At 39.1% G+C, this 9,504-nt stretch overlaps 1 protein-coding gene across 2 annotated transcripts in view; it reads left to right on the top strand.

Annotated features, from left to right (window-relative positions):
• The window catches only part of TTBK2 (tau tubulin kinase 2), a 109,020-nt gene that overhangs the window by 55,169 nt on the left and 44,347 nt on the right, over positions 1-9,504 (top strand). For both annotated transcript variants that reach the window (XM_014459498.1, XM_023757535.1), the window contains 2 exons: positions 1,768-1,860; positions 2,490-2,615. In XM_014459498.1, the coding sequence (XP_014314984.1) occupies positions 1,768-1,860; positions 2,490-2,615 (219 nt within the window). The remainder of the gene's footprint in view (positions 1-1,767; positions 1,861-2,489; positions 2,616-9,504) is intronic.

Here is a 9,504-nt window from a genome sequence, read left to right as displayed (position 1 = left end):
TTTTACTTTGGTCCTTTTGTTTTGCTCTGATTTTTTTCCTTAACCTAAACCTTAAGTATGAGTAGAAAAGTTGGGTATTGTAAGGATTCTCAATCCTTAAACTTGTTTAGATGAAATTGAGAAATTTAACAAGTAATTGCTTGATAAAATAAAGGTAAATCTTTTCTTGGTCTTTGTTACCTTATTTTTGTTCTGTAAAGCCAAAATTGCTTTAATGAAAATTTGACCAATGCTAAATATAAAGTAAGAGTATGCTGAGGTTGTGTATGCTATGCCCCAGTTAATTTGGTTTCTTATGATGTGACTAGAGGCCTGTGCACAAAATACATGCACTAAGGCGGGGGGATCCCTCAGCCGTCAGTCGGACATCCTTAGCGCTGCAGCGGAGGCGGGAGAGGCTCCTGCCACCACCACTATGCTTGCCAGCCATGAGCCCGGCTTCTGGCTGAGAGGCGCTTCCGCTGTGGGAGTGCACTGACCACCAGGGAGCAGCTCCTGCATTGAGCGTCTGCCCCTGGTGGTCAGTGCGCATCATAGCGCACTGACTGATCGTTATGCCGTTTGGTTGATTTTCATATTAGCCTTGTATTATATAGGATTATAAATTAAAAATAGGAAAATTATTTTTTATCAGTGGGTAGCACTCTGCCAAGCATTTTAACTCCTTCATTTTGATTCAGTATTGTTTTATTTTATGGCATTTAGTCAATTATTCTGCCTTGAAAAGAAGGTACTCTTATTTTCCAGATAGATTCTTACAAAATGTTGTAAGTAGTAAGCTTTATAGTTAACTAGAGGCCCAGTGCACAGATTCGTGCACATTGAAAGGAAATTAATTAGAAGGTGGCTAGCGGGGTAGGAATGGGCAAGATGGGCCAGACACACCCTGGAGCCAACCTCCCACGGTCCCTCCTTGGCTGGCCGCACCTGGGGCAGCACTGGGGCTCGAAGGGTGTCTGCGGAGTGAGCAGGGGTCCCTCTGGCAGGTGGGGTCCCTCTGCCTGGCCTGTGGGGATTGGGCCGAAACCGGCAGTCCAACATCCCCCGAGGGGTCCCGGAGTGCAAGAGGGCACGCTGCGTTGAGCGTCAGCCCCCTGGTGGTCAGTGCATGTCATTCCTACTGGCTGGTTTTTAAGTGTGCAATACTTTAGTGTTAAGTATATTCACATTATTGCACAACAGATTTCTAGAACTTTTTCATTTTGCAACACTGAAACTCTGTACCCACTAAATACTAATTTCCCTTCCCCCTTTCCTTAGCAACTACATTCTCCTCTTAATGAATTCATTTATCAATTAATGGGCTGTTAATTATATTATTGCAAGCATTCTGGGTTTGGGGGCATTCTTTTTTTTATATATATATTTTATTGATTTTTACGTAGAGGAAGGGAGAGGGATAGAGAGTTAGAAACATTGATCAGCTGCCTCTTGCACACCCCCTACTGGGGATGTGCCTGCAACCAAGATATATGCCCTTGACTGGAATCGAACCTGGGACCCTTCAGTCCGCAGGCCAACGCTCTATCCACTGAGCCAAACCGGTCAGGGCAGGGGGCATTCTTTATATCAAGTTCTTCAGTATATTCCTTCTGCCATGTACATTGCTATATATTGCGTGCTTTCTCTCTCTCATTTGTGGGCACTATATTTAAATGTTTAGGCCTTATTATAGGATGAAACACAATAGTTGGGTCTTAGACAATGTAATATACTCACAGGGAGTATATTAATATAATATGACTGTATTTTGTTTTGTTTATGAAGGAAATGGGAAGACATGATGACCTTTGGTCCTTATTCTACATGTTGGTGGAGTTTGTAGTTGGGCAGCTGCCATGGAGAAAAATAAAAGACAAGGTAATTTTGGAAATGGAAATGTCAGTTTTGGGTAGGGAAAATAATAAAACTGCCTCCTTTGTAGACATCTTTGTTGAGAATATATTTAAATATAAGAATTAAAATGTACAAGCACTTTCACTGTATAATACCCAATATGTATATTTTTGTCTCTATGACCTGCTATTAGAGATCTAGTTAACTTTATGACTTTTTCTATGTACACAGGAATAGATACTAATATAAGTACAATTATTATTTCTGATTTGATTTCTAGTCTTCCCTCTTAGTTTTTATTTTCATTTGTTCTCTTTTTTTTAATATAAATCAATGAAACTTTTAATCGTCACATTATATTGTTTGATTTGAAAACTGTAAACACCTGTGTTGATAACCAGATTTAAGATCAACTGTTTTGGGGGAGAGCTAACGATTCATTGATGCAGAACTCGGTATTATCCTTTGGTTCTGCATTACAGTTCCCCTCCCCACCCCTTAAAGCAGTATGCATTAAGCTATTAGTATGAGCTCAGTTCTTGCTTTATACTTAATTATCCCCAGCACATACCCTTGAGACTGTTACTGAGAGGCTCTTAATGTGTAGCTGCCAAGAGAAATTGACTTTGGTTCCATTTCTCTTTTCTTCCCAGGAGCAAGTAGGCTCTATTAAGGAGAGGTATGACCACAAGCTTATGTTGAAACATCTCCCTCCAGAATTCAGCATCTTTCTGGACCACATTTCCTCTTTGGATTATTTTACAAAACCAGACTATCAGGTAATCAATCCTCTTGTGAGTTCTGTGGGCTAATTATTCTGTCTTCACTTATTGTAGTTATAAATGACTCTGGGAGGTCCCTAGAATAATACTATTTTAATACATTCTGAGGAATGTGGTGAAATTAACTGATGATGACAGTGTCTCTGTGTGTGTGTTTCCTTCCTTCTGGATGAACATACTTCATTGGAGTTTTAGGTTTGTTCATCATGAAACAGATTTTACTGTTTCTGCTATGATTCATCTGATGTAGAAGTGCTGACAGTTCAAATTATGTAAATCCTATAGTTAATGTTGACCAGAAGGAAATGTTCAGCTAGGTAATGTATCTGTCGAGGGCTTGAGGGATGCATATTATATATTAATATGCTTTGGGACAACAGTGAAGATTGTTGGCTCCATTTTGTCTGTGCTCCGTTAATCATTTCCTTAGAGCATCCGTTAATGAGGCCTAAGGGTTGTCTTGGTTTATCACAAATTGCATCCCTAACCCAACCAGCTATATTTCAGAAGATTCTATTGGTTTCAGGGAAAACTTGGTCAGAGCTTAATGCAGAATAATCACTACCACTGAAACATAAATGAAGCCACACATAGATTAATAATAATAATAATATATTAGTGTATCATTTTTACCTACAAAGGACAACACATAGACTTTATTGCCTGTTGATGGAAGTTTTATATTCTAAAGTGTTGTAAGTGTTGCCTAGTCAAAAGACTAAGATTACCCACCGCACAGCGAACTTATTTGCATGTAATAACTATTTCTGTGTGAAACTGCAGCTTTTGTATAAGATATAAATAAGATATAAAGCAGAGAAGCAACATACAACGTTGGTTATATGTTGAGACCTTAGAGACCTTAAGGGGGTGAGCTTGTCTTCTTTCCTATATGACTATTTGTGTTATAAACTATATACTGTCTAACAAAAGGAGAAAATACATTGTATACCAGTCGCTTTGGAGTATGTTCTTATATTTATACTAGAGACCCAATGCACGATATTTGTGCACTTGGGGTGGGGTGGGGTGGGGGGGTCCTTCAGCTGGCCTGCACCCTCTCGCAGTCTAGGATTCCTCCGGGGATGTCCACCTGCCAGCTTAGGCCCGATCCCTGGGGGCATTGGGCCTAAGCTGGCAGGCAGACATCCCTCTCACAGGCAGGAATCCTTCTTACACTCTGGGACCCCTCGTTCCTTACTATCTGCCTGCTCGCTGCTCCTTAGTGCTGCTGTGGAGGTGGAGAGGCTCCCGCCACCGCCACTGCGCTTGCCAGTTGTGAGCCCGGCTTCTGGCAGAGCTGTGCTCCCCCTGTGGGAGCGCACTGACCACCAGGGGGCAGTACCTGCGTTGAGCATCTGCCCCCTGTGGTCAGTGCGCATCATAGCAACCAGTTGTTCTGCTGTTTGGTAGATTTGCATATTAGGGTTTTATTATATAGTATTTCATATATGTATTATATAGTATTTCATAGATGTATTTTCTGAAATGCAGACAGTTCACATTACTTGCAATAAAATAATGAAATTATTCTTGTAAGACTAGATTCAGGAAGAGCTAGAAAATTTTCCAACTTTCCCATCTTGGGTGTTAATAATTTTGTTATTGACATTTGCCTAGGAATGTAAAAGTTTAGCATAGCAAAAGCTTTTAGATTATGTTCTCCACTTAGTTATATCTACAATTTTAAGAAAACTTTTGTATTCACCAGCTGGACTTGAAACTTCAACCTATAATTAATTTAGTTTAAATTAGCACATTATTGTTCTTGAGTTTTTCATTTGTATATTCTCTCGGAGGCTTCTTGGTGTTTCTGTTACAAAACAAAGCATAGTGATTTTCATGTTTTTGGAAGAGAAAGAGCAAGCATAATATTTTCTTTGTTTCACAGATTCCATAAATAATCTGGTTCTTTCTTGTTCTCCAATCTTTCATAAGCAGCGAGTGGGAGCAGGGGGCCAGTGGACAGGAAAAGGATAATTGGAAAAAAGATATTGGTGTGACTGTGTTCTGATGCCTAGTATCAGTGTGGCATCAGGTTCCAAAAAGAGCTGAGCTTTGTAGGTTTTCGTCTCTTGCTTTCCTCGCAGAAGCCTACTGCAGTCTTCATTTTGAGGAAAATTACCCTACTTTGTATCTGATTATTCTTGTGAACGGAATTCATTCTTGAATTTTAGTTTAATTACTGTTCAGAATTTTAAATTTCTCATTGGGCAACCACTATAGTTAAAAACAACAATAAACATCCTCCAGCAACAAGCAAAATACCTACCAGTATTTAGCATGACTGCTGCCCTGGCTACATCAAAGGGCAAATAATATTTCTCCAACTTTCTATGTTCTGAGCCAAGACCAAAATGAATATATTTTATAATCAGAGTGTTAAATGAGGCTGTTTAATAAAGCCTCTTACACTTTGAATGTGTATGTTTTATACATTTTAAAAATCAGAGTTTCTTCCTAGAGAAAATTATCTTAAGAAATTGTACATGGCCAATACCTCATCCAGTAGCCTGCTGCTGCTCACTCTGACAGCAGGTGCAGGCTAGAAAGAAGAGCTGTTTGCTCTCTTCTACCAGGAATCTTTTATGCATGTCTCAATCAGAAAAAAGGCCAACACAGGTTTTGGAAAATGTTATGGTGTTTGGAGATACTATATACAAGTTTATCAGTCAAAATACAGGGTGTGGCATAAGTAGGTTTATAGTTGTTCCTGTATTAGGAACAATAATTAATAGATAATAATACAAGAAAAAGACTGTTTCACATACAACTGTAAACTTATGTTTGCCCCACGCTGTACGATTATATGCTATGTACTCTAAATACTATTTTCTGTCTCTTAAACTGGAGGTGCAGGTATCAGAATTATAGCCAAGATTAAAGCAGATATCTTATAAATATTGTTTTTATTATTTGATTTTGAAAAAGCATAGCAACCATAAGAAACAAAAGAGTGCTGGGCTGTGAATCTCCTTGAATGATAGAATTGCATAGATTTATGCACACACACAGAGGAGTGCATGTAAAACTTGTAAAATTTGATAAGCTCTATGAATTATACCAGTGTCATTTTCCTGGCTTTGATATTGTACTTTAGTTCTTTAGGATGTTACCACTGGGGAAAACTGGGTCAAGGGTACTTCTCTGTATAATACTTTTGTACTATGAATCTTTAATTACAGTTGATCAGAATATGTGCCCTTGCACAACATGGGTTTGAACTGTGTGGGTCCACTTATAAGTGGTTAGGAATTTTCATACATGGAAGGCCAACTTAAGTTATACCTGGATTTTCGGCTCTGTGAGTGGTCAGTACCTCTAACCCCTGAGATGTTGAAGGGTCAACTGTATTTCACATTAAAAGTTTTTTAAAAAGTGCTTGGCCAACGTTTTTTAAATGTGTTTTAAAAAGTATGGCTACCTTATAATTTAAATAAATCATTTTAAGGTGTTTTAAGAAAGGAAATCATCTGAGTGGTACCTAGGAAAATCTTTATCAACCTTGACTTCCACTACAGGACTCCACCTGTATGTGCCACTGTTAATGGAAAACTAATATAGTAGCATCAGACTGGACAAAGGAGAGCCCATGGTGCCTTTACACATTATTGTCACATGCATAGCAGTGTCACAGTTACATCTAGGCAGTACTATTACCCCGTCTTAAGGAGACTTAGTAGCCTGGGAAAACTAGTGGTGCTAGAAGTGGTTATCTGAACCCATTTCTGATGCATTCAAAAAGGCCCAAGCTCTTTCCAGTTTGCCATCTGCCTTCCTTGGAGAGGCGGCCACAAATACAATAGGCCCTATAAAGTAAATACCAACATGACTGGTTAAGAAAGATTCAGTGAAATTACACAAAAATTATATGAAGAATTATCTAAAATTATTGTTGTTAATTAATAGAATTACATGATTCTGACATAAGAACACAAAAAGTATCTTTATTGGAGTGTTCAGATTATGTGAAGTATTGTTTAGCAAGTTGAGAAGTCTAATGAAACCTATATATACCCCATTGGTGAGCCTGAAACTAAAATGTGTATATAAGCCAGTTCATACACTGCCACAACATTGCTAAAATCAGAGGTTATGATAGAGCGGAAATCCAAAACTGGCCTCTCTTGCTTTGGGGGACTTAAAGCAGTTTTAGTGTTTAGCAGTTTAGTGGTAAGAGTTAAATTTTTCAGAGGGCATAGATGAGCGGCTTATGAAGCAAACAAATAAGAATTTGAGCTAGAGACAAAAAAGGAGGAACATCCCATAAATTAGGTCAGAAAAAGTCTTTTTCTAAAGCTGCCATTTAAGCCATGCCCTAAAAAGTGAGACTATATTGACCATTTGGAGAGAAAGAATATTATAAGCAAAAGGAAGAACAATGGGCATAGACTCTGAATCAAGAAAGGAACTAAAAGAAGACAAGTGGCCAGAAGATAGTTAATTAGGGGAGAGAGTGGTTTGAGATGAAATCTGAAAGGCAGAGACTAGATGATGCAGGGCCTTATAGTCCTTGTTAAAGAATTTGGATTTTATTCTCTGCAGCAGGAAGCCTTGAAAGAACATACAGAAGCAGTGTGATCCAATTTGTGGTGGTTTTTTTCTTTATTTATTTTATTGTTGAGAGTATTATAGATATCCCCCATTTTCCCCCTTGACCCATCTCCCACCCCATCCCTGGCCTTCACCTGTCTATTGTCTGTGTCCATGAGCTAGGACTAATTTGTATTTCTAAATCCCTTCACCTTTTTCACCCATCCCCCTAATCCTTCTCCTATCTGGCAGCTGTCAAAATGTTCTCTGTACTTATGAGTCTGTTTCTGTTCTGCTTGTTTATTTATTTTGATTTTTACATTCATTTGTTGATAGGTATTTATTATCATTTTTTTCTTCCTCTCCCTCCTCCTCCTTCTCTTCTTCCTCCCTTTAACATTTCATGTAATACTGATTTGGTGGTGGTGAACTCCTTTAACTTTTTTTTTGTCTAGGAAGCTCTTTATCTGAACTTTAATTCTAAATTATAGCTTTGCTGGGTAGAGTAATCTTGGTTGTAAGTCCTTGCTTTTCATCACTTTGAATATTACATTCCACTCCCTTCTGGCTTGCAAATTTTCTGTTGAGAAATCAGCTGACAGTCGTATGGGTACTCCCTTGTAGGTAACTAACTGCTTTTCTCTTGCTGCTTTTTTTTTAAATCCTCACTCGAAGATATTTTTCCATTGATTTTTAGAGAGAGTGGAAGAGAGAGGGAAAGACAGAGAAAAACATCGATGTGAGAGAAACACATCAATTGGTTGCCTCCTGCATGCTGCCTGACCAGGGCCCAGGCCGGGAAGGAGCCTGCAACCTAGGTATGTGCCCTTGACTGGAATCAAACCAGGGACCCTTTGGTCCACAGGCCGACATTCTATACACTGAGCCAAACCAGCTAGGGCTCTTGCTGCTTTTAATATTCTCTCTTTGCCATTATCCTTTGACATTTAATTATTATGTGTCTTGGTATAGGCCTCTTTGGGTTCATTTTGTTTAGGACTCTCTGTGCTTCCTGGACTATAAGTCTATTTCTTTCACCAGGTAGGGGAAGTTTTCTGTCATTATTTTTTCAAATAGGCTTTCAATATCTTGTTCCCTCTCTTCCCCTTCCGGCACCCCTATACTTGGTATACTTGAAGTTGTCCCAGAGGCTCTTTACACTGACTTCATATTTTTGGATTCTTTTTTCTTTTGCTGTTCCTATTGGGTGTTTTTTGCTTCCTTATATTCCAAATTCTTTTTTTAAAAAAATATATTTCTTTATTGATTTCAGAGAGGAAGGGAGAAGGAGAGAGATAGAAACATCAGTGATGAGAGAGAATCATTGATCAGCTGCCTCCTGCACACCCCCCACTGGGGATCAAGCCCTCAACCCAGGCATGTGTCCTTGGCCAGAATCGAACCTGGGACCCTGCAATCTGCAGGCTGATGCTCTATCCACTGAGCCAAGCCGGCCAGGGCAATATATTCCAAATTCTTGATTTGATTCTCAGAATCCTCTAGTCTACTGTTGACCCCCTGTAAATTATTCCTTATTTCAGTTAATGTATGCTTCATTTCTGACTGGTCCTTTTTTTAAAAAAAATAAAAAATAAAATATATATACACACACACACACACTTCAGAGAGAGGAAGGGAGAGGGAGAAAGAGAAACATCAATGATGAGAGAAAATTATTTATCAGCTGCCTCCCTACTAGGGATCGAACTCACAATCCAGGCATGTATCCTGACTAGGAATTGAACCCTGACCTCCTGGTTCATGGGTTGATGTTCAGCCACTGAGCCACACTGGCTGGGCCTGACTGGTCCTTTTTTATGTTATTGATGTTTTCACTAAGTTCCTTGAAATTCTCCTAAGTTCCTTGAAGTTCTCATTAAGTTCCTTGAGCATCATTATAACTATTGTCTTAAATTCTGTATCTTGTAGTTGTTTTGTTTTGTTTTGTTTGTTAATCCTTACCTGAGGACATTTTTTTCATTGACTTTTAGAGAGAGTGGAAGGGAGTTGGGGAGAGACAGAGAGGGAGAGAAACATTGTTATGAGAGAGACACATCAATTGGTTGCCCCCTGCACACACCCTGACCAGGGCCGGGGATGGAGCCTGCAACCCAGGTACATGCCCTTGACCTGAATCAAACCCGCAACTCTTTTGTCCATGGGCCGATGCCCTAACCACTGAACAACTGGCTAGGGCTATCTGGTACTTTTCTTACTTCCATTTCATTTAATTCTTTTTTCTGGAGATTTCTCCTGTTTTCATTTGTAACATGTTTCTTTGTCTCTAAATTTTGGCTGCTTCCCTGTTTGTTTCTATGTATTAGATAGATCTGCTATGTCTCCCAAACTTGGT

Source organism: Myotis lucifugus, unplaced genomic scaffold (assembly GCF_000147115.1).
Source record: "Myotis lucifugus unplaced genomic scaffold, Myoluc2.0 scaffold_109, whole genome shotgun sequence".
In the NCBI taxonomy this organism is placed as follows: domain Eukaryota; kingdom Metazoa; phylum Chordata; class Mammalia; order Chiroptera; family Vespertilionidae; genus Myotis; species Myotis lucifugus.
This window is presented reverse-complemented; position numbering and strand designations above follow the sequence as displayed.